The sequence below is a fragment of the Chlorocebus sabaeus genome, chromosome 24 (assembly GCF_047675955.1).
Source record: "Chlorocebus sabaeus isolate Y175 chromosome 24, mChlSab1.0.hap1, whole genome shotgun sequence".
NCBI lineage: Eukaryota > Metazoa > Chordata > Mammalia > Primates > Cercopithecidae > Chlorocebus > Chlorocebus sabaeus.
This window is the reverse complement of record NC_132927.1, coordinates 49,076,387-49,102,219: the sequence shown is the minus strand read 5'-3', so window position 1 is coordinate 49,102,219 and position 25,833 is coordinate 49,076,387. Positions and strand designations below refer to the sequence as shown.

General features: G+C 47.1%; 1 protein-coding gene across 1 annotated transcript in view; it reads left to right on the top strand.

Annotated features, from left to right (window-relative positions):
- Positions 1-25,833, top strand: part of DPF3 (double PHD fingers 3) — a 277,088-nt gene that overhangs the window by 137,980 nt on the left and 113,275 nt on the right. Inside the window, exon 3 of the mRNA XM_037984208.2 lies at positions 5,657-5,764. Within this exon, the coding sequence (XP_037840136.1) occupies positions 5,657-5,764 (108 nt within the window). The remainder of the gene's footprint in view (positions 1-5,656; positions 5,765-25,833) is intronic.

Below are 25,833 nucleotides of genomic sequence, written 5' to 3'. Positions count from 1 at the left end.
TATTATAAGTCATATTTTCCAGCTTCTTTACATGCCTTGTAATTTTGGCTTGGGTGCCTCACATTGTGAATTTTACCTTGCTGAATGCTGTAGATATATTTTATTCCTAGAAATGTTCTTGAACATTGTTTTGGGACATATTTAAGTTATTTGGAAACAGTTTGATGTTTTCTTGTCTTGCTTTTAAGATTTGTTAGGTGGAGTTGGAGCAGTACTTAGTCTAGGGCTGCAAAGTATTGCCTATTAGTGAGGCAAGGTCTTTCTACTGTACTCTACCCAGTACCCCATGAGTCATACGGTTTTCCATATTGGCTGGTGGAAACAGACTATTTCCGCCCCCTTGTGCACACCAAGCGCTGTTACCTCTAATCTTTTTGGGTAGTTCTTTCTCCAGTCCTGCCTAGTTTCCTCACAAGCATACATGGATCAATGCTAACCTGAATACTTGAAGGGAACCCTCTGTGGATCTCCATGTTCTTTGTGCAGCTCTCTTTTGTCGACCCTTCTGTTGCTTGGGTTCTAGTCACTGTGGTCTCCTCAGACTCTTGGTATTTTCTCTTCAACTCAAACGTGGGGACTCTGTAGGGCTCCACCTGTATTCCTCCTCCTTATGTTCCAGTCTGGAGACTCTCTTAAGGCTGTAAACTTGGGCAATCACAGGGCTTATCTTGCTTGTTTTCAGTGTCTCAGGAATCACTGTCCTTCAATGCCTGATGTTCATTGTCTTCAAAACTGTTGTTGACTTCTTTCTTCCTCTCTTTTGGTTTTAGGTGGGAGCTAAATCTGGTCTTTATACTCCATCTTAGTCAGAAATAGATATGCTTTTTATTTTAATTTAATTTTACTTTATAATTGTGTAAAATATTTGCATGGTTCTAATGGTATATTATGAGAAAGTCTAGCGTATCTTCACTTTTACCCTGTTTCTTCTTCCTATAGGCAATTTCCTCTTCTTTCTCTTTTTCTTCTTGCTATTACTATTTTATTTTTACTCTCTCTAGGTAATTTTTTTTTTTTTAGCTTTTGGCTTATACTCCCATAAAAAAACATACAAACACACCACACATATATATTTGTCTGAATATGTGTGTATCCCCATTTGTTAAATAAATGATAGTGTGTTATATACATAACAGCCATCCTTTATTATCCACTGGGAATTGGTTCTAGGACCCCAGAAGGTACCAAAATCTGTGGGTGCTCAAGTCCCTTATATAAAATGGCATAGGCATATTTGCATATAACCTACACACATTCTCCCATATTCCTTAAATCATTTTTAGATTACTTATAATACCTAATACAATGTAAATGCTATGTAAATAGTTGTTATACTGTATTTTTTTAAAAATGTATTTTAAATTGTTGTATTGTCATTTTCTCTTTGGAAACTTTGATCCTGTTACCTGGTTCTGAGCAGGGGTAGTCACTACCTCTTTCCTACAACTCTTGTTCCTCTTTAGTTCCTCGTCTTCTTGGTGAGCTCCCCTTCAAACCCAAGCAGATATGTGGGATGCAGGATTGGGATGTAGCTGTTTGCTGTTGGAACAGAGGGTGGACAAATTGGTATAACTTACAGGAAGATAGATTTTGATTCAAAATAAGGTCATGGTGAATCTCTTTATCACAGTAAGAGTTGGCCAACAGTCGGACACTCTGTCCTGTGACGTAATAAATTCTTCATTGAAGGGAAGTTTCAGGGGCAGCTGCGGGTCCACCTCTCTGAGATCCTGCAGGGAGAGAGCCTTTCCCTGGGAGGGCTTGAACTACAGTTCAGCTCTGGATGGGGAAAGATGAAACTACTTCAGTTTTTTTCTTCCCCATTTCAATTGCTGTTCCTATCCCATATCATCCTCCCTCTTTCCCTCCCTCCCTCTCTCCCTCCCTCCCTCCCTCCCTCCCTCCCTCCCTCCCTCCCTTCCTTCCTTCCTTCCTTCCTTCCTTCTTTCCTTCCTTCCTTCCTTCCTTCCTTCCTTCCTTCCTTCCTTCCTTCCTTCCTTCCTTCCTTCCTTCCTTCCTTCCTTCCTTCCTTCTTTCCTTCCTCTCTCCCTCTCCCCCTGTCTTCCCCTCTCTCTCTTTCCCTCTCTCTCTCTTTCTTTTCTTTTCTTATATTTTCTTTCTTTCCTCCCTTCCTCCCTTCCTTCCTTCCTTCCTTCCTTCCTTCCTTCCTTCCTTCCTTCCTTCCTTCCTTCCTTCCTTCCTTCCTTCTCTCTTTCTCTCTTTCTCTCTTTCTTTCTTTCTTCTTGACAGAGTCATGCCACTGGCATGACTATAACCTATAGTGGCATGACCTATAACCTCCACCTCCTGGGTTCAAGCAGTTCTCCTGCGTCAGCCTCCCGAGTAGCTGAGATTACAGGCATGCACCACCACACCGGCTAATTTTTGTATTTTTGGTAGAGGTGAGGTTTCACCATGTTGGTCAGACTGGTCTTGAACTCCTGGGCATAAGTGATCTGCTAGCCTTGGTTTCCCAAAAGTGCTGAGATTACAGACATCAGCCACTGTACCCGGCCACTCTTCCCTCTCTTTTTTCTCCCATTTCATCTTCTAAATTTTGCATAACTCATGCTTTGTCTGTGAGAGATACCCAGAACCCTCAGGATCCACCTGCTGAACTTGTGCAGTGTGCGTAACCAGCTATATTCGTCTGCTGACCATAAAGGCATCAAGCCTTTCATTGACAGATGTTTCCATGGAGCCAGTTCTCTCAGCAAGTGTGTGAGTTTCTGATTGTGTGTGTGTCTGTGTGCATCACGTTTGTGCTTACGCATGGGCATGAGTGTTGTAGCTGGAGTTGCAGCTCAAAATAACAGAAAAGGAGTTTGCTCAGTGGGGTATGTGAAGTGATGGGTAGCAGTGGCCTTGGTTACCAGGGAAGACTGGTTTCCCCTCTTGTCTTCGGCCACTTGTTTCCCCTCCTTCATATCCCCTCCCCAGCCCTGGGCTCACTCCCCAAGGTTAATTTTCCTCACAGCAGCTGTGACTCCATCCTCCTTCCCCACCTCCATCTACCACACATGCACACACACGAACACAAATGCACACACACACACGCTTTGAGTTATGTGCCTCCTGTTCTAATGAGATAAACAACATAAGTCTCATGGGGCCCTGCTCTTCCCTCTGTAAGTGGAACTCCAGCACTGAACGTGTTGTTCCTATAAAGGAACCCTGGTGTCTGTCAGCCTGGTGAGGAGGGCAAGGAAGGGGCCAAGGAGCCCCAAGAGAGCTCTTGGGACCATTTGCTTGTTGTGATGAGGTGGATTCAAAGCAGACATGAAACAGAAGGCTGTTTCTACCCTCATGGCTAAAGAATCAAGTGGCAGCTTGGTGGATGGGGCGGGGGTCCGTCCTGTTGCAATGGGTGTGGAGTCCAAGACTAGGTCAGCTAACTCGTGACAGTTAAAAACTGACATCTGTCATCTTTATGGATATAGAGAGCTTTCTCTTGAATATAAGTGAATCCCCATGACAGCCCCTAGGAGGTAGGTATTAATGTTATTAATGCCCTTGTCGTACAGCTGAGGCAATAGGCTCAGAAAGGTGTTAGGATGTTTCCCAGGACTCACGTGCTCTTCCTTTGCACTGCAGAGCGTCTCCGATCCAGCAGAGAAAGAATCCAGCAGAGAAAGCCCCTTCTTCTGGAGATTCAAACTAGCTGCTAAAATGAATTCTCCCAGAAGAATGGGTCTAAAGCTCCAGGCAGAGTGGCCTGGGGCTTCTCTGGTACTGCTGACCGCCAAGCACAGTGACTGCTGTCTCAGGGAGGGTGTAGGACCTGGTCAAGTGTGAACACTTTTGCACTCTTGCCATGTAGACCTTTGGGGGCTGCTGGTGGGGCCAGCTCGCTCTTACTTACCTGTGTTTGATTAGGTTGGAAGCACCATGAAGCGGCCTCTGGGCTACGAAGGAAACCTAAGGCCCAGAGACGGCCGTGGGAGGAGAGGGGGTGCAGGGAGCTCTGACCTCAGGCCTGAGCCTTCACTTCTGGAGTCCCTCTTGGATGGTTTGGATCTGGGTGGATGAGTCCCCTGGAGCCAGGAACAGCAGGGCCAATGGTCATTCGATTCTGACATTTCTGAGTGCAGGTCAGTTCTGGATTCTGAGAACCAAGGGGTGGGGAGGTCAGAATCTCCAACTTGCTCACAATCTTGCAACCTGTGGAGCAGCTGTGTGATTAAACATAAAGAGACCTGAATATTTTCGTTCCTTTAATGCTGGGATAATTGACTCTGTCTTAGACCCATCCCGATAAATGGGTAGAGTTGACTGGTAAAAATGAAAATGAATGAATGAGTATATAGCAATGAAAGTTACATAGATTTTCTCTGCAAAGGTGAAGAATGAGGCCAGATTCCCTTCTTAACTTTTAAGGGCCCCGAAATGGAAGACAGCAGATGGAAATCAGGTGCTGATGTTTCCTGAGCCCATGGTCCTAGGTGTGTGCAGTGACACTTTTGTGGTAGGCCGCCTGCATCCAGCAGCTGTCATGTGCCACATTTACCTGCCGAAGACAGAGTTGTGACTTTAAAGGGAAGCTGCCACATATTCGTTCATTAATTCAATGAGTCTTTAGTTTGGTTCCGCTCTGTGTCGGGCACAGTTCTGATTCTGGGATTTCTGACAAGAACAAGACAGAAAAGTCCTTGTCCTCATTAGGCTTTTCTTCTTATTGGGGGTTGGTTGGCTTGCTGGTTTATTATGGGGATTATTAGACACTCTCTTCAAGACTGCAGATCACCTAGCCAGTCTGAAAATTACCTAGCCAGTCTCAAATACCTGCCTTTTCACCCCTCAGCCTCCTCCCCACCCCATTTCCCTGGGAATAGCCTGTGGCCTAGCATGGAGAAGCCCCTGTTCCTCCAAGGCCTGTAGCTGCCACCGGAGCCACAGAGTTGTGTCTGGTGAGCAGGAAGGCTCCTCATGGTGCTTGGCATGCAGCATGGTGTCAAAGGCCACACGCACGGTGTGGCCTGTAAGCCCAGCCCCTGGCCTCCTGCCGGTTTTTTTTTTTTTTTTGTAAGGCCAGGCACATAGGCTGGGATATAGAGGTATGTGGGCTCTGCAGGTCATGTGGCCTGGTCACCAGAGTGGGCTTGTGTTCTCATGGGGGCTACACAAGGCTCCGTTTGCCTGCAGTGAGCTGCCAGCAGCCGGAGGTGGGAGATGCCTCTGAGTAGATCTAGTGTTTTTGGTTCTGTCTCTTTGCGATGCTTCTCAATCCAGGCTGTCCATACGGTAGGCCAACTGACTACTGCTCCATTTTGAAGGAAACCTGCTTCACCTGGATCCGGATGGAGGGGCGGTGGATAGAGATCCACTGCTTTGGAGACACTGCAAAGGTCCCTCTTGTCTGAAGGTCCAGTTGGTGATCTCTCCAGGCAGGAGAGCAGAATTGGTTTTGGTGAAGGCAATGGCTCTTGTTGGCATGTGCTTGCTGAGCAGCATGGTGGAGCTGACAGAGCCAGGGTCCTGGGGTCAGATGACCTAGATTCAGCCTTGCCACTGCTAGCAATCAGCTTCGTGATGTTGACAAGTCACTTCTCTCTGGGCTTCAGCTCCCTCTCCTTGTGAATGACAGGGTTAGTTAGGGTAGTTTCCAAGGCCCCTTCCAACCTAAAGCCTTTAATCTTTACATTGTCTCTGTCCACAGGCCTTGCCCCGGGCCAACTGTATACATACCCTGCCCGCTGCTGGCGCAAGAAGAGACGATTGCACCCACCTGAAGATCCAAAGCTGCGGCTGCTGGAGATAAAACCTGGTCAGTGCGCTCTGGAGCTTGGTTGGGTCTGTGATGGGAAAGGTGGGAGGACTGGGCTGGGCCCAGGACAAGGTTGGTTTACTCCTTTGTCCATAGAGCTAAGTTTTCCGGGAGAGGGAACATACCCACATTGTGCTCAAGGGTGCACGTCTGTGCCTGCTGAGTAGAAACCCATGACCACGCGTACACCTGAGCTTTTCTCCCCTCTGGGTGTCTCGTGCCTTCCCTTTGCCACCCCAGGGGAGGAAAGAAAGCAAGCAGGAGCAGCATGGGACCAGTTCCAGGATGACTTTCCCAACAGAACTGAAGGATGTGCAGCTCTTTCGGGTCATGTGATACCTTTCTTGTGGCCTCAAGTAAAGAAATCTTGGCTCAGTTTGTATATTTCTGAGGAGAAGAGAGTACACTGTGGACCCTCTACCCCTTACCCTGTATGAGCTTTGGAGCATCTTACACAAAAAGGGGTCAGTTCACTAAAAATGGCACTTACCTTGGATGCGGATGGAAGAGTTTGAGTTTAAAATTTACCCAAGTGACGCAGATTGCTCTGTGGCCACACAGAAGGAATTGGTGGGGTTATGTTTATACTCATCTAATATATATACATTATTGAGATGGAGTCTAGCTTTGTTGCCCAGGCTGGAGTGCAGTTGTGCAATCTCTGCTCACTGCAACCTCCACCTCCCGAGTTCAAGTGATTCTCCTGCCTCAGCCTCCCAAGTAGCTGGGATTACAAGTGTGCACCACCACTCCCAGCTAATTTTTGTGTTTTTAGTAGAGACAGTGTTTCACCATGTTGGCCCGGCCGGTCTTGAACTCTTGGCCTCAAGCGATCCACCTACCTTGGCCTCCCAAATTGTTGGGATTATAGACATAAGCCACCGTGCCTGGCCTATGCTAATCTAATATTACACTTCTGACTATGTGGCTGTCTTCAGAACTGTGTCTGTGTTGCAGCAAGTCAAGTGATTACCCTAGGCCCTTAGCTTTAAAGCCATCTTTGTTTTTGAGGGTGCCAGGCTGGGATATGACTCAGGGTGGTAGGGACAGTGCTGTTCAGTGGTACAAATAGAGTTGACATACTTCCTCCCACTGTCACCAAAGCATTGCAGACTGTCAAGGCTGGCTGCCTGGCAATAGTACCTCACTCCTTCCTTTCAACACTGGTCCCTTAAGCTGACTTCGCTCTGCAAAAGCTCTACCTACAGTTCCAGGGTTACAACTGCTTTGATTGTTCACTTCAATTCACTTGAGTAGAAGTTTTATTTGTTTATTTTATTTGTTAGGGGTGAGTGGGCTCCAGATTCTTCAATATGCTCTCTCCCAGGTCTCCAGGGTCCTTATACCAATTTACAGACCCTTGCAAATACTCCAGGGTGATGACCGAGGTTGTCCCAACCCCTGCCTTGTTGCAGGTTGTAGGAGATCATCAGGGTCTCCAAGACCAGCACGATGCAATAGAAATATAATGCAAGCCACATGTGTCGTTTTACTTCGTCTACTAGTTACATTAAAAAAAGGAAAAAGAAACGGGGAAATGAATTTCAATCACATATTCCATTTAACTCAACATAGCAAAAACATCATTTCAGCATGTCATCAATATAAAAATTATGAGATCGTTTATGATCTTTTTTGGTACTCTTTTTGAATTCCGTTGTGTATTTTACACATCCCCACATCTCTTTTTGGACTAGCCACAGTTCAAGCACTCAGTAGCCACATGTGGCTAGTGGTGACCGTATTGATCAGTGTGGTTCTAGACCTACATTCAAAGTGCGGTCTTGACCAGCAGCGGCAGCATCACCTGGGGCCTGTCAGACGTGCAGAAGCGTGGTCCTTGCTCCCGACCTGTTGCATCAGAACTTGCATTTTATCATGATCTCCTGGAGTGCATCCCCAGAATGCATGATGAAGTGTGAGAAATGCTGGTCTCGAAGACTTATAGGTAGCTAGACTACAAGTCACCCTGGCATGACCATAAGCACGAAAAAAGTCTTATGTAATTTTTAAATTAAAAACTTTTAAAATTTATTTGACTTTGAGTAGGTAATACAGTTACATGTACAGTTTTTATTTTATTTTATGTTTTTATTTTTGTTTAGAGGATAGGGTCACACTCTGTTGCCCAGTCTGGTGTGCAGTGGCTCCAAAGAGCTCACTATAGCCTCCAACTCCTGAGCTCAAGCGCTCCTTCCACCTTAGCCTCCCCAGTATGTGGGGACTACAAGTACATGCCACCATGTCTGGCTAATTTTGTCTTTTCTGTAGAGACAAGGTCTCACTCTGCTACCCAGGCTAGTCTTAAACTCCTGGCTTCAGAAAATCCTTCTGCCTCGGTCTCCCAGAATGCTAAGATTACAGGCAGGAGCTACTGTGCCTGGCAGTTACATATTTTGACATTCAAAAGATAAAAGGATATACTGTATCATGAAAAATAAGACCCAGTCTCTCCAAAGGTAATCAATAGTAGCAGTTTTTTTTTTAGATTCCTTCAAGAGATAATTCATGCATGCACCAGGAATTAAATCTATCTAGCTTTCCCTCCTCTTTTTACACAGCACAACCACTTTGGGTTTTGCACTTTTCAATTAAAAATGTGTCTTAGATATTGTCCACAGCAAAATGTAAAGAGTTTCTTCATTTCTTTTCTGTAATTACATAATATTCCATTGTATGAATGTACCACAATTTGTTTAACTGGCTGTTCTCAATTTTTGTTTCTAAATTTTCCAATTTAACCAGTGATGCAATGAATATTTTGCGTGTATATGAGGATGTCTCACATGTAAGTTGTCAATTTAAAGGGTTTTATTATAAGTGCTTGACACGTTTTACATTATTAGTCTTTATTCTTAACATTTCTGTAAAAAGTCTTGGTTAAGAACAATTTTTATCAGACTAATTAGGTCTCCTTTTATAGAAGCAAAGACGTTTAGCACTACACAATACCTTAGATATCACTAACTCCGATTCCTTATTTTATTGGAGTCTAGACAGTTTAATAAACTTGTTCAAAGTCACACAGCAATTTGTGTGGGTCCAGCAGAAAATCTAGGTTGCCTGATTTCACTGTTCAATGCTTTTTCTGCTTCCTCATACTATTGATAGGTATACTAACTTAAACTTTAGCAAGGCTTCTTCTCTTAAAAACTTTATTTTATGATTATAAAACTAATATATAAATTATTAAAATAACCAAGAGATAGTTGAAATTCCTTTAGTCATAAACATTGGAAGTTCAAGTCAAGCTATCTTAAGCAGAAAAAGGGAAGTTGGCTCATGTACCAGTAAATCCCAGGGTTTGTCTTGCTTCAGGCATGGCTGCATCCAGGTGCTCAAACATAGTGAGAGTAGTGAGGGCTACATGTCAGTCTCTTTCTTTCTTTCTTTCTTTCTTTCTTTCTTTCTTTCTTTCTTTCTTTCTTTCTTTCTTTCTTTCTTTCTTTCTTTCTTTCTTCCTTCCTTCCTTCCTTCCTTCCTTCCTTCCTTCCTTCCCTTTCCTTTCCTTTCCTTCCTTCCTTCCTTCCTTCTTTTCTTTCCTTCCTTCCTTCCTTCCTTCCTTCCTTCCTTCCTTCCTTCCTCTCTCTCTCTCTCTCTCTCTCTCTTTCTTTCTTTCTTTCTTTCTTTCTTTCTTTCTTTCCTTCTTTCCTTCTTTCCTTCTTTCTCTCTTCCTTCCTTCCTCCCTCCCTCCTTCCCTTCCCTTCCCTTCCCTTCCCTTCCTTGCTTCTTTCTTTTTCTTTCTTGCTTTCAACAGGATCTCACTCTGTCACCCCAGCTGCAGTGGCACAATCACAGCTCACTGCAGCCTCAACTTCCCCAGATGGCAGCAGGCAAAGAGAGAGCTTGTACAGAGAAACTCTTGTTTTTAAAACCATCAGATCTCGTGAGACCCATTCACTAGAATGAGAACAGCATGGGAAAGACCCACCTCCATGATTCAGTTATCTCCCACTGGGTTCTTCCCACAATGTGGGAGTTAGGGGAGCTACAAGATGAGATATGCATGGGGACAGAGAGCCAAGCCATATCATTCCACCCTGGACCCTCCCAAATCTCATATCTTCACATTTCAAAACCAATCATGCCTTCCTAACAGTCTCCCAAAGTCTGAACTCATTTCAGCATTAACTCAGAAGTCCACAGTCCAAAGTCTCATCCGAGACAAGGCAAGTCCTTCCATCTATGAACCTGTAAAATCAGAAGCAAGTTAGTTACTTACTAGATACAATGGGGGTACAGGCACTAGATAAATACAGCCATTCCAAGTGGGAGAAATTGGCCAAAACAAAGGGGCTACAGGTCCCATTCAAGTTTGAAATCCAGCATGACAGTCAAATCTTAAAACTCCAAAATGATCTCCTTTTACTCCATATCTCACATCCAGGTCATGCTGGTGCAAGAGTTGAGTTCCCATGATCTTGGACAACTCTGCCCCTGTGGCTTTGCAGGGTATAGCCTTTCTCCTGGCTGCTTTCATGGGCTGGCGTTGAGTGTCTGCAACTTTTCCAGGTGCAAGGTGCAAGCTGTCAGTGGATCTACCATTCTGGGATCTGGAGGATGGTGGCCCTCTTCTCACAGCTCCACTCAGTGATGCCCCAGTAGGGACTCTGTGTGGGGGCTCCCACTCGACATTTCCCTTTCACACTGCCCTAGAAGAGGTTCTCCATGAGGACCCCACTCCTACAGAAAACTTCTGCCTGGGCATCCAGGCATTTCCATACATCTTCTGAAATCTAGGCAGAGGTTTCCAAACTTCAGTTCTTGACTTCTGTGTACTCACTGGCTCAACACCACATGGAAGCTGTCAAGGCTTGAGGCTTGCACCCTCTGAAGCCACAGCCTGAGCTCTGCGTTGGCCCCTTTCAGCCACAGCTGGAGCAGCGGGGACACAGGGCACCAAGTCCCTAGGCTGCACATAGCAGAAGGACCCTGAGTCCAGCCCACAAAACCATTTCTTCCTCCTAAAGCTCCGGGCCTGTGATGGGAGAGGCTGCTGTGAAGACCTCTGACATGCCCTGGAGACATTTTCCTCATTGTCTTGGGGATTAATATTGGGCTTCTTGTTACTTATGCAAATTTCTGTAGCCAGCTTGAATTTCTCCTCAGAAAATGGATTTTTTTTTTTTTTTTTGCATTGTTAGGCTGCAAATTTTCCATACTTTTATGCTCTGCTTCCCTTATAAAACTGAATGCCTTTAATAGCACCCAAGTCACCTCTTGAATGCTTTGCTGCTTAGAAATTTTTTCCACCAGATACCCTAATCATCTCTCTCAAATTCAACATTCCATGAATCTCTAGGGCAGGGGCAAAATGCCCCCAGTCTCTTTGGTAAAACATAACAAGAGTCACCCTTGCCCTAATTCCCAACAAGTTTCTCATCTCCATCTGAGACCACCTTAACCTGGACTTTATTGTCCATATGACTATCAGCATTTGTGGCAAAGCCATTCAACAAGTCTCTAGGAAGTTCCAAACTTTCCCACATTTTCCTGTCTTCTTCTGAGTCCTCCAAACTTTTCCAACCTCTGCCTGTTACCCAGTTGCAAAGTCACTTCCATATTTTTGGGTATCTTTTCAGCAATGCCCCACTCTACTGGTGTCAATTTACTGCATTAGTCTGTTTTCACGTGGCTGATAAACACATACCTGAGACTGGGCAATTTACAAAAGAAAGGGGTTTATTGGACTTACAGTTCCATGTGGCTGGGAAGGCCTCACAATCATGGTGGAAGGCAAAGAGGAGCAATCCACATCTTACATGGATGGCAGCAGGCAAAGAGAGAGCTTGCACAGAGAAATTCTTGTGTTTAAAACCATCAGATCTCATGAGACCCATTCACTATCATGAGAACAGCACGGGAAAGACCCGCCCCCATGATTTGAGCATCTCCCACTGGGTCCCTCCCACAACACGTGGTAATTATGGAAGCTGCAAGATGAGATTTGGGTGGGAACACAGAACCAAACCATATCACCCAGCTAATTTTTTTTTTTTTTTTTATAGAGATGGGTGTCTCACTATGTTGCCCAGCCTGGTTGCAAACTCCTGGCCTCAAGTGATCCTCTTGCCTTGGGCCTCCCAAAGTGCTGGGATTACAAGGATCAGCCACCACACCCAGCCAGTCTCTGTGTACCTCTAACACTCTCTTCTCCTCATAGGGCAAGTGAGGGGACTGCCAGCAGCTCCAGTCTCAGCACATACCACACCTAACAGAAAGGCAGTCCCCCTCAACAGCTGTGGCAGAGGAGGCCTAGGAAGGACAGATTAGCTGGCTGGGGTTATTTCCCCCCAACACCAATCGCTGCCACCCAGGGGATGGGACACTCTGGTTAATCATCATCATCATAACCAGAGTCTGAAGAGCACGCTGTAGTTCATACAGCATTTTCTTTCATGTCAGCTCCTTGATCCCTGCCATAGCCCTGGGAGGTAGAGAGGGAAGGAAGAGGTAAGAGGGTTGTGAGCCCATTTTAGAGATGAGGGAAATCAGACTGTGGACAGAGCCAAGGAGAATTTTCTGTGCTGCTCATGTATCTGAGAAGCCCATGTTGGTGGGACTGAAGCAGGCAGCTATTTCTCGAGTATTTGTGCCTTCTGCCTAAAGACATTTACTTTGGGCACACTCGCCTGCCAGTGTTTATGCCCGGCCTGTGGACGAACGTGGAGCAGCTGAGTTCACAGATGGCTTTGGCCATGCCCCGTTATCGGGCCTGCTGTGACATGCAGGGGGAAGGGAAAGGAAGAACCTAGGACTAGCAGTTTGCTGTAGCCAAGTCCCCACCTGCACATGGTGTCTTGTATCTGTGATCATTTGAGAGGCTTCTTCAGCCTCTGCCCAAGCATGAGGCAGAAGTGGCTAGACCAGATTTCCAGTGGTGAAAGTTCACCCCAGGGATGGGCAGGGTCCGGGGAAGGACCCCATCTGCAGAGACAGGTGCCAGCCTTTGTGATGATCGGCCCTCAGGGGAAAAGTTGGGTTCCCCCAAGGCAGGCTTACTCCTCCACACCAGTCCCCAGATGCTGAGAAGCAATGAACAGCCGGGGCTGGAATGAGTCACATGGCAGAGCACCTTCTCAGAGGAACTTGTTCCCCTCTTTGGGTAAACAGACCTACTACTAGGCCTACTAAAAACACAAAAACAACCCCCACAAACCCTAGGCCAGATGCTTGTCATTTCCAAATCCTATTCTGAGTCTGAACAGCCGGGGCTGCGCCTGGCTCCCAGAATGTACCACCACGCCAGCCTGCAGCTGTGGGTGGTGAATGAAGAGGACGTCGGAGTGCCCTGGAGTCAGTGGTTACGAGCCTCAGCCTGGTACCTCCAAGCAGCCAGGGCCCATCTAGAGAATGAGAAACAGCACAGTCAAAGAAATGTACCCACTGTCTTCCCAGAGGTGACGCAAGTTTGCATTTCAATTTTTTGCACAGGCCAAAATTTCAGAAGAGTGACTTCATCCAGGGCCTCGGCTAGCCCATATGGTTTGTTTGTGTAAAAGTGGAGGCTGGTGCCCCCTGGGGGGTGGATGTTTACAAAATGTATGATGCCCTTTCTGGTGAGTTAGTAGAGCACGAGCTAGATCTCAGCCCCTCTTCTGTGCACCTGCTGGGGGTCCCTTTGAGGGTACCACCTGCCCAACTTCCAGAGGCTCTGCCCTCATCATTCATAAAATGCAGTTTCCACTTGAGAGGACTCCTCCCTTTTTGGGGGTAGGTCCTCCCTCAGGAGGGCTAACAGGGCTAATTTGGGCAGTGTTTTAAAATGACTATCTCTTATTTTTATTCCACTTGATTTGGGCTCAAGGAGAGCTCAGTTTTTTGGCTGATACTTTGTGTGTGACTCAGGATAGAGTCACTGGCCAGAGTCTCTGGAGAATTTGCTGCAAATTCCTAGGAGGTGAGGACCATTCGCTGGGTGGACTGAGGCTGATCTTCCCAAGGAGAGGGGAGCAGGTGAAGGGAACAGAGGTGGAGATGGAGGGAGAGGCTCTCTTTTACACATTGCGATGGAATTGGTATGACCTTTTGAAGTACAATGAATAGTACCTACCGGTATTTAAAACACACATGCTCTTTGACCCAGACATTCTATTGCTAGGAACTTATTCTATAAATAAATATATGCATATAATATATATTGGATATATATTTTTTATTGTGGCATGGTTTGTAATAACAACAAAGAATGAAAACTTCCAGAAGATTCATTGATAGGGGGTTAGTTAAATATATAGTACTTGTATATTCTATGAATGGAGTATTATTTTGTCCTTTAAAATAATGAGTAGAAAAAAATGGAAAGATGTTAAAGATATATTGCTAAGTGGCATAAAAACAAAATACACAACAAAAAGCAAATGGTACAACGTTGTATATAATCCTCTGGGCAAAACTTGCTGAAGAGTGATAATTTGCCCATTCTGAGCTGCATTTCTTTAAGTTTATGGAAACTGGAAGGCTGAGGTTATGTTGTAAGAAACCAAACCCCAAACCAACCCACCCACCCACCCTTGGTGCCCCTCCACCACCCAGCCCCTAGGGATGCCTGTCCTTTCCTCTTCTTCCCTCCCAGCCTCCTGTGTGAGCTCCCCTGAGCTCCTTTTGATAGAAGATGCTCCAGGAATCTAGTTATGCCTAGGACTCTTGAAGCCCACCCGGGTTCCGCCATCAGTAGACCCTGACATGTCCTCATCTCCTCAGGGAAGAGGGAGAACAGTCTGCCTGCTCTTTGAGAGACTGAGGGGCCACTGGCCTGGAGCAGAATTGTCTCAAGGCATGAGTTTCCTTCCACATCAGAGTCCTATGGACAGTGAGGAGATGTCACAAAAAATGTATGCCAACACTCAGTTTGTCCCTCCTGTATTCCTTTCTGTCCCTGCCTGAGTCCAGCAGTGATGGGTAGGTTTCAGCAACAAAGTCCAGGGGTAACGAGGGTCAGAGTTGTTGCTGACCTCAGGTCTGTGGAGCTCTGTCAGGAAACCAGGTCAGGGCAAAGAGAGGGGGGTGCACGTTCAAGAATCTTGAGGGCTGTTGGAGAAGATCTGAGGACAGGGCCACAGAACCATCCTTTTCTGATTCAGTCCCCTGAAGCACTTTGCTCATGTGGGATGAGTGGACATTCCAGGCTGGAAAGTGCGGAGTTGGGCCTGGATGACATGCCAAGACCCCATCTCTACAAAAAATAGAAAAATTAGCCAGGTGTAGTGGGCACTGGTAGGGTGGCACTACTAGGGAGACTGAGGTAGGAGGATCAATGAAGTCCGCGAGGTTGAGGTTGCAGTGAGCTGTGATTGCACCACTGCTCTCCAGCCTGGGTGACAGAGGGAGACCTTGTCTCAAAAAAAGTGGGGAGCTCTGGGTCTTGGCTGACATCGAGTCATTTGTTCCCGGGTGAAGTTATTCCCTCCTGGAGTGACTCCCCTGTCCTGCTGTCCTCACCCCTCCAGTGTGGGAAATGCACCATCCCGCTTCTGTTTCTTTTGTTGTTGTTGTGTTTTTTTTTTTTTTTGAGATGAGTCTCGCTCTGTCACTCAAGCCGGAGGGCAGTGGCATGATCTCGGCTCATTGCAAGCTCTGCCTCCTGGGTTCATGCCATTCTCCTGCCTCAGCCTCCCGAGAAGCTGGGACTACAGGTGCCCACCACCATGCCCAGCTAATTTTTTGTATTTTTAGTAGAGACAGAGTTTCACCGTAGTCTCGATCTCCTGACCTCATGATCCGCCCGCCTCAGCCTCCCAAAGTGCTGGGATTACAGGCGTGAGCCACCGCGCCCGGCCCTGTTTCTTTACTATTTGCTGAAAATAAAAATCTGTCTGCATGGAGTAGGAAGGGCCTGAGACCTGGGGAGAGCTCTTTGGAATTTGAAAGTGTTCTCGGTGTCCCTGGACCTATGTGTTTCTCACGGCAAACGTCGCCCCTCCAGTCAGTCTTAAATAAACATCTTGCAACCTCCTACTTGCCTGGGCATCTGAAGGACAACACACACAACATTATTTCTCCCCACTGACTGACAATTGAGTTCAGTGTTCTCTGCAGCTTGCACTTGGCCACAGAGGCGAACGCAAGGTGTTTCACGATGTAGACATCACAATTCTACAACACGAAGACTTGGGCAGCGGCCTGGTACCACCAAGGGGCCTCCCCCAGACCATCTCCCCAAGAAAAGGGCTCTGTCCTTGTGAAGGGGGAGTGGAGCTGGCAGAAGAGAAAGGTGGAGAGTAAATATCCACCAGAAGGCCTGGGAGCACAGCAGATGTTGGGCAAAAGCCAGCTGATTAAAAAAGAGGCCTTTAACTTCACTTTCTTTCTTTTTCTTTTTTTTTGAATGAGGAAAAGACAAAGGCTGGGAACAAACTTTTACTTGTGTCCCCTTGGAGTAAATGCCCAGATAGTCTGCTTACATCAATTTGGCATCTTTCAACCCCAGACCTTCGGTCCCCATGGTCTAGGACAGATATTATCTTCATTTTAGAGGTTGGGAAACTGCGGCACAGAATTAGGAAGCTAATTTCCCAGGGGATCCTGGTGATGCCAAGGACAGAGCCCTACGGGGAGCCTGCTGGAGCTGGTGCCATGTTGCTTCAAGGCCCGACACACTCGCTTATCCTGGACCCGCAGATGAAAAGGGCTTTAGAGTTGCCGCTCCTCCCGCACCTGGAATGCACCTGAGGCCTTGTCGATCCCTTCTGCTCCAGGACACTCGGGGAGCAGCCTGGCTCTTTGCCACCCTTGCCGAATTCCGAGGGTGATGGGAGGGAGGGCAGCCAGGGATAGGGTTCTTTCTCTTGTGTTTTTTCTGTTTTTGGCAGTCCTTCAATGACTGGGGATGAATGACCAGGATGATCGCCCCATCACATGTTGTTGGGGAAAACTCAAACAAGAGGGCAGGCTCCCTGAAGACGGCAGTGGCTTTAGGTGACCCAAAGCAGAGAGGGACATAGACTGGCCAACAAGCAAGTCATAGGGGCCTGCAGAGGAGTATCCCCCAAAGGGGTTATCCAGATGGAGGGACTTGAGTCTCGCCTGCTCGAGCAGGGTTGGTGAGGCCTGCTTCACCCGCCCAGGGTGCTGTCCCTGCTGCGCCGAACTGCCAGAACTCTACAGATGGGAGCAGGCTGCGGCCAACTTCCCCAGCTTTTGAAAATCCTGCATCTTAATTAGTTCCCTACTGCTTTTGTACATGGCCCACATTTTAATAGTCTCCAGGCTTCTCCACCATTTGCTCTCTGATGTTCAGTGCGATTTCTCTTCTCCTCAAGACAGTGCCCCTGGCTCCTCCGACACCCTCCCAGTCCCGGAACAACTTAAGGAACGCCGAGGTGCCAAGCATGTAACCTGAGATTGATGAGCCTGTCAGCGGCTCCTTCTGCCCCCAGCCTTCCCCCTCTGCCGTGTGCTCTTCAGATGGATGAACCAGGCGGGGGTGGGCAAGAGGGGGGAGATGGAGGAAGGGACCCGTGGAGCCTCGAGCCAGGTGTGAGCCAATGGACAATGCGACCTTCTCCCGGCCTGCAGAGGAGTCTGGCTGTGTCCTTCCGAAGGGGAAGGACGCCCCAGCTCCCACCCCCATCTGTCAGTGCTTATCTGTCTCTGGGCAAGGGGGGTTGCCTGAGCTTGGTACGGCTGGGAGAATGGATGCCTTCAAGTGCATCAGGGGGAAATGACCAGTCATTTATCTCTTTCCTGCAGTGTCAGAGCCTGCAGCCATCCATCTGGAGGCCTGCACCGGCAGCTTCGTCAGCTCTGGTTGGCCTCATGAGAAGGGGAGCTGGAGCGAGGAGGGCAGGGCATGCAGCCCCCACTCAGGCCGTGTCTATTATGTGCTGGAAGTGATCTGCTGCTTTTGCCTTCCTGTCAGTCTCAGGAAAGGAGCAGGGACTGGGGGATGAAGTCTGGATGTCCTTGGCTTTGCCCATGTTCCCCAGCTCTGCTGGTATTCTGCAGGGCTCTGGGAGCTTGGGCTGGCCAAGGAGGTGGGCCGGCAGCAGGCAGTGGGCAGGGCAGTGGCACGGCTGCTGCCAAGTGTCCATGGTCATATTTTGCTGTGGGACCTGCCAGAGCTATGTGTAGAGCATGGGTTGTGAGTTGGAGGGATCACCCAGTTATGCCATCGCCTGCTCACCTGTACCTCTGCCCACTGGGAGGTGGGCACCTCACCTGTACCTCTGCCCACTGGGAGGTGGGTACCTCACCTGTACCTCTGCCCACTGGGAGGTGGGCACCTCACCTGTACCTCTGCCCACTGGGAGGTGGGCACCTCACTTGTACCTCTGCCCGCTGGGAGGTGGGCACCTCACCTGTACCTCTGCCCGCTGGGAGGTGGACACTTCACCTGTACCTCTGCCCACTGGGAGGTGGACACCTGGATGACGAGGGCCTATCGTTTTTTCATCTGTATCCCTAGCCCCTGGCATGAGGCTTGGCACATGGTCCACGGGCAGTAAAGATTTCTAAAGGGATGAGGGGAAGAGACGTGTCTGGTGTTTGATCTCAACCTTGGAGAACATGACTTAGCTCTCATCATCTCTGCTGCACAGATGAGGGAGGCTCTGCCCAGGAGGAGAGGGCTGGGGCCGCTGACCTTGGCTTCCCTTGTGGTTCCCAGCCTGGCCGGGGGACCCAAGTGTTGCCATCTTGCCTCTTTGGTTCTGGGTTGTAGGGGTCGTCCCTGTCCAAATATCCTTGTTCTGCTGGAGGAGAGGCACCAAACAGGGATCACAAGGCCTAGGTTCAAGTCTAGATCCCTCCACCCACTGGCTTTGTGATGTTGGACAATTTCCTAACCACTCCTACCCCAGTCCTTCATCTGTGAGATGTGGGTCACGGTGGTTTTGCAGGGTTATTCTGAGAGGGTGTGGGATGGAGGGTGGAGGACTTGGCAAGTGTGAGGAGGCACTGTGATGCCACCTCCACACTGCACTGCCGGGTGGGTCTCTGCAACGCAGTTCCCGTCCCCAGCACCGACAATGAATGTGCTGCAGATAGCTCGCTGCCTCGCTGGAAAAGTGTGTGCCATCTGGCCCAGAATGGCAACTCATTCTGCCTTAGAGTCTATTCATTTTATTTTATTTATTTATTTTTAGAGACGAGCCTTGCTGTGTTCCTCAGGCTATATTTGAACTCCTGGGTTCAAGTGATCCTCCTCCTGCCCCCGCCTCCTGAGTAGCTGGGAATTCAGGCATGTGCCACCATGCCCAGCTCTGTCTTAAAGCCTTTTAAAAGCTCCCTGTCTATAGATGACCTAGAACTTGGCTGTGGGACCTCACTCCTATGTCCCAGAACTCAGCCCTGAGGCACCCATGGCCCAGGGCACAGAGATGAACTCGGAAGGCCTCCTCTCTGCATTTACTACACCTGTTAAACCATGGTATGCCAGGCCAGGCCCATGTGGCTGGATCTTTTTCCCTGCCCTTGGGCTAGGCTGGTTCACTTTCTTCTTGAAGAACCATTCCTCCATGGGCTCACCCTGGTATGGCTTCACACCTTTGCCCCCTTTGCACTGACACCAGCCTCCCTACTTGGCCTCCATCGTGGTTCACTGGTGGGGAAGCCCCCTGCTCAGGGGACTGTGACCCAGTGCCTACTGCCCCCAGGACACATCTGAGAACCACAGTGTAAGTACTATGAGGACAGAGCTCTGTCCATATCGTGCATAGCTCCCTCCTCAAGCACCAGACTCATTAAGAGGCTCCAAACATTTTGCAGTAACTCCTCACTGGTCACCTCACATCTGCTCCGACACCCTTCACTTATTCTCAGAGTGATTCTGTTAACATGTAGGCATCATTATATCATGCTTTGCTCAACACCTCCAGTGCCTTGCCATTGCACTTGGGTGGACGCCAACATTCTTGCAGGTGCCTACATGGCCTTCGGTGCCCCTGTAGCTCCCCAAGCTGGTCTCCTCTCATCCCCCTGGCTCACCCTGCTCCAGGCAGATGGGCTGGCTTCAGAGCTTTTGCACTGAAGGCTCCTTTGCCTGGAACATCTTTGCCTGGATGTCAGCGTAGCCCCCTCCCTCTCTTCCTTCAGGCTTGCACTTTCCTGGCCACATTTAAAAGTGCAACCCCCTCCCATCACCCTGACACTCCAACTTCTCCTCCTTGGCTCTGTTTTTCCTCCAAAGCACTGATTACCATCTGTCACACTGAAGGTTTCACTTGTTTGCTTCATGCATTGTTTCTCTCCTGCTAGAATATAAATTCTATGAGGGCCGGGATTTTTGTCCCTTTTCTTCAGAGTCATTGTCCCAGCACCTAGAACAGAGTCGATACATAGTAGGTGCTTGATAATTACTTGTCAAATGAAGGGATAAAGTAGGTTATCTTCCACTGTGGCTCTGCCTTTATTTTTTCCCCCGAAGCTGCAGGAGCAATGGCCACCCTGGACTTGGAGCAGCACCAGTGTCTCTGCTTTCCAGCTGCGTCTCATTCTCAGCCTCTTCCATCCTCTCACCTGCCTCAGATTCCATCTGTTTCCATCCCCGCTGGGTTCATGCCCGTGGAGGGGTTAGCTGTGCCTCACTCACCATGTCTGGTGGTCTTAGAGTGTCAGAAAGGTGAGGGGTTTTTGCTGAAAAGCACAAGGAGAGGGAAACTGTAGGAGGTGGAAAGAAGGGGGCTGACACTTACTGAGCATTCTACCTGTGCCAGACACTTCATATGTGTTATCTTCTTTGGCCTCATAACACTAGTGGGAAGTGGGTTTTGTTCTCCCAGTTTTACAGATAGGAGATCAAGGCCAAGTGTGTGCTTTAGGGTAATGGAGCTGAGAGTTCACCCCACAGCAGCTTTTTGCCCTTTCCAGTTGTCTGTATTCCTTTGAACTATGCATTTTTTTTTTTTTTTTTTGAGGCAGTGTCTCACTCTGTCACCTAGGCTGGAGTGCAGTGGCATGATCTTGGCTCACTGCAACCTCCCCCTTCCAGGTTCAAGTGATTCTCCCACCTCAGCCTCTCGAGTCGCTAGGACTACAGGTGTGTACGATCACGCGTGGCTAATTTTTGTGTTTTTTGGTAGAGATGGGGTTTCACCACGTAGGCCAGCTGGTCTCAAAGTCCTGACCTCAAGTAATCTACCCGCCTTGCCTCCCAAAATATTGGGATTAAAGGCATGAACCACTGCGCCCAGCCTGAATTTTTATTTATTATTATTTTTTTTCCCTCCAAACTTTATTAAGGCATAATTGACAAATAAAAATTATATATATTTATGGCATACAATGTGATGTTTAAATATATGTATACATTGTGAAATGACTAAATGAAGCTAGTTAATGCATCTGTCACTTCACATTCTTGTCATTTTTTTGTGTGTGGGTGAGAACATTTAAGATCGACTCTCTTAGCAATTTTCATTGCTAATAACTGGAGTCACCATGCTGTACAACAGATCTCCAGAACATATTCATCCTGTCTAACTGACACTGTACCATCTGACCAGCCTCTCCTGATTCCCTGACCTTGCCTTTGGAAATGCTGCCCGCACTCGGTCCACTCCCACCACCCTCCCCGTCCTCGCCCTCCTGGTAGCTGCATTTACCTGGTCTGCCGGCAGCTCGGTGGTGAGCTTCCTTGGGCAGTGTGGGTGTTTTTCTGTATCTCAGGGTGGGAGAACGCTTATCTGTGGTCCTGATATCTGGATACTGGCACCCATCCTGGCATGTCTACTTAGGGGTGAGAGGGTAGGCACAGCCGAGGCCATATGGGGGAGGGATGAGTCCTCCTGTTGTATGGATATCCTGAGATTCTAAAGCAAGTGGTAACAGGGCCTGCGGGGTGCAGCCTGGGTGATGGGTCCTCAATGTGAACCTCATCTATTTTGAGCTTTATGAGTCGCAAAACAGGGAGTCAAAGGCAGCCAAGAAAGTGGCACCCCTAGGGAATGAGCAGATGGATCCTTAGGCCTGCCACCATCTTAGGAAATCAGGTCTCTGACCCCCCTCCCCAGTCTCTTCCCCTGTGAGGTGAGAGATAACAATGCCTCCCTCCCTTCTCCCTCCTCACGAGTCTGACAGTCTGATGGGGATAAATGAAATAATGATTCTTAAGCTCCTTTCTCCTTTGTGTAAGTTGATGTATAAATCCAAGGAAATATGATGGGCTTAACTCCTCAAAATAATAAGCACCCAGACGAGAAAACTGCACGTTTGTATTTTTAAAGGAAAACTAGAGGCAGCTAAAAAAAAATTGAGCACTCATGATCTAGCAGGAGGATTCTTTGCCATTGTCTGTGGGATTTCTCCCTCCCTTTTGCACCATAACTCTATCTCCAGGCCCCTGCGTCAGAGGGAGCCCATGATGGATGGACGGATGGATGTGCCTTGTCGGGGTGCTTCACCACAATTTCCCTTGGGGCAGTCTGTCTGTTGGCAGAGCACACTGCCTCCCGAAAGATGGTATCTCTTGCAAACTCGACAGCTAACAGACAGCTCCTCTCCTTGTATATTTCCCCAAAGAAGAACTGTCTTAATCTGTTTTCGATACGGCATATTTTATTATAATCCATATACGACTCTCAGGTTTCCAATCCTCCATCCTGAGCCAAATAACGAAGGAGAAGGAGGCAGAGGCTTGGGGAGCTCATGACATTCGTGGCGTTTGCATTTTTAAATGACCTGGGATTTAATTACTCACTGTGCTCCCATGTTGCACTTTCAGACTCATCTCGCCTGCATCCTGTTAATGAGCTCGGTGGCTCCAACAACCCAGTGGAAGCTTTGCTTTCAGTGCATTGGGTGGCAGGCTTGGGGCACCTGTGTCAAAAGCTTGTGGCTTTGATCTGTACCCAAGAGGATGGCTGCCCTGTCTGTAGCCCTGAAGAGAAGAAGCCATTGCTCTTGGCTGGACTTTTTTTTTTTTTTTTTTGCTTTTATTTGTGCTTTTTTTTTGGTTGTTTTTTTAAAAGACTTTCTATGCTTCAATCCTTGTTTGTCTAGGAGGTTTTTTCTTATTTAGAAACCGATTTGCTTCAGTTTGCACAGAAGCTGTCTCTGGTGTGATGGATCGTGCTGGAAGTCACCCAAGGAGTATCTCTGTTCCCAATTAGAAGTAGAGGCAGAGCTGCTTACGGGGGCCCAGGGAGGCGGCTGGCTTGGGTGACAGCTGCTGCCGCTGTGGAGAGAGTAACGATCCATGGGTTTATATCCATGTGTATAAAATCAGGCTAATTTAAAGATGAATTATGTGTGTGTTTTGGACCATTTTCTTTTAATGTTAAAGATTCAATGGCTCCTGTCGGGTTATGTGAGCCCCAAATTTGTGTGAGGTTCAAAATGAGTACACTTTAAAAAAATATTAAATCCTATATCCAGATGGGCCATAATCAAATAAAATTGAATAAATGAAACCCCTAAGGGCTCAATAGAAGTGTGTCTGGGACATACATTGTGCAAGGGGTTGAACCTGTTACCTTTCTTTCCCCTTCACTCCGGGACCTCCTGTGGTCAGGAGGCAGAGTGCACCCTGTGTGTGTTTGTAGGGAGGGAAGGCTACCCTTTCACTCAGACCTTGCAGGCCTTACCCATCATGCTTTGCAACCAGGGTTTGCAGTGGTCCGCTAGAACTCTCTTGGAATGGTACTCAGCAGGTATTACGTACGCAACATTAAGAACCACAGTAAAATTCTTTCCATTTTTTTGGAAGCAAAGGCATAGTCAATGTTACTTTTAATGCTGCAAACCTGCACTGTCCATTGTGGTAGCTGGTAGCCACATGTGGCTATGGAGCACTTGAAATGTGGCTAGTCTGAATTGAGATACGCTCTAAGTGGAAAATACCCACCAGACTTTGGAGACAATGCAGATAAAAGAATGTAAAATTTGGCATCCATATTTTTATATTGATTTCATGTTGAATGGCAATGTTTTAGAAATACCAGATGAGATAAAATATCTTATTAAAATTAATGACACTTGACTTTCTTCCTTTTTGTGCATGTGACTACTAGTAAGTTAAAAATTACATAAGTGGCCCGTATTACATTTCTGTTGGACAGTGCAGCTGTAACATTGAAATAAAAACTATTCAAACTTCGGGAATTACATCTAGCATTTTTAGGATACTTACAATGCTGTGGATTCTTTACATATATGATCTAATTTTGAATCTAAGTTTTGAATAGAATAAAACAAAAATTAATAAGCCTCATCTTCTACCCTATTTATCACACTAGTTTTTTTGTGTGGATTATTTTAGAGTTTCTTTATGCAGTACATTACCATGTTTGATTCGCCAACACTGTGAAATAGATACTATGACCACACCCATTTAACACATATGGAAATGGAGGCTTAGGTTACATAGCTAGCCCATGATCCCTTTACTAATACATGGCAAGGCTAGGGTTTGACTTCAGGGCTGTCTGAAGGCAGAATCTATAGGAGCCAATCAAATATTGTGGTAATTAGGGAAGCATGATGCCACTAAATGTCTCTGTGACCCTGGGAGAATCTCTATATCTTTCTGTGCTTCACTTTCCTGTTTAAGGGATTGGACTCTCGATGCTACTGGAGATCCCTTCTTGCTTTTTCTATTTCACTTTTCCCATTTGGTTCTGTTTTCCCTCTTGATTCTTCTACTGTGCCTATCTGGTAAAATTTGGTTAAAGAGGACCAAGAGAGTAGATTCAGTTATGGGAAAGCAGGATGGAGGCATATGTAGCAGAGGAGGAAGGAGGAGCAGGAGAAGGAAGAGGGGGAAGTTCACTATTGATGGAACATTCTATAGTGGGTAAATACTGTTGCAGAATGGTGAACATTGCATGGGGATGGTCATATAGAGCAGAACCCAAAACCATGGCACGAAACTGCCCTCATCCTTAGCTAAAGATCTGCCTTTTATCCTGAAATACGGAAACTATGGAGTGAGTCTCAGAATGCAATGAAAATGCATAAAGGTTTGGACAAAGATTTTTCAAGGAAGGACCACAGAGAGACAGGGTGGAGTCCATGCAGCCTAATTAGGTGACTGGGTCTGGAGGCAGACTGAGTTCAAGGCTGGGCTTTGCCTCTTACCAACTGTGTGATATCAAGCAAGTTCTCAGCCTCTACAAGAAACACTGCTCTCATCTGTAAAATGGGTTAATAACTGTGCTCTTGGGTGTGGTGGGGATTGACATGTAGCAGTAACAGCTGCTAAGTTTTGAATGTTTGCTGCTTTCCAAGCTCTCTGCATGTACATGGATGTACCAAAGCCCAGTCAGGCTCAGTCTGAGCCTGTCAACCACTAATAAGAATACAATGAGTGGGGTCCCTTGTCATGATTTCAGTGACATCTCGGAAAGATCATTCAGCTGCATTCTCTTCCTGCTGTGTAGCTTTTGGTGGTTACTTAACTTCTCTGGGTCTCGGGTGACTTGTCTACAAAATGAGATGATTGAATTAGATGATCTGTAAGGTCTTTTCTAGCTCTAAAATGCTGTACAATTCTGGGAAATAACACTAATAAATAGGATTTATTTAGTGCTGCGAAGGCTAAGGGGGATACTAAAATATAAACTTCAACTTATATGATTATTATAAGTTTGAGGGATCGTGGCCAGCTGTTCTCTTTTGACTGAGGACAGGACATGAGGCAACACATGCTAATTGCTTTAAATTAGACATTTGGAAGACTTTTCTGACTTGGGAGAAGGAGTAATATGTCACCAGAGCAGGCTGTGGAGCCGCACACCCTGAACTCATTAAAGCAGACAGTTGGCTGTTTTTCTGACACTCACCTTAAATGTAGCTTCATCACACAGGCCTTCCCTGACTCCCTGATCTAAGGTAGACCCCTCTACGTTTATTCTTTCACATTTCATTCTGTCGTTTTCCTCCATAGCACTTAAGACAATTCGTAATTGCATTTTGATTTTGTATTTAGCATTTAGTGCCTGTCTCTTTGGATTGGAAGCCTCCTAAAGGCAGGGCCTGTCTTTATTTGGTTCGCCTCCTGTATCCCTAGTCCCAGCACAGTGGTGGTCACATGGCAGGTACTCAGAAAATATTTGTTGAATGAGTAGATGGATCCAGAGGTGGTTGATTTTGTGGTAGCGCTCCTTGATGGGAAGTGGATCCTTTGCTCTCCT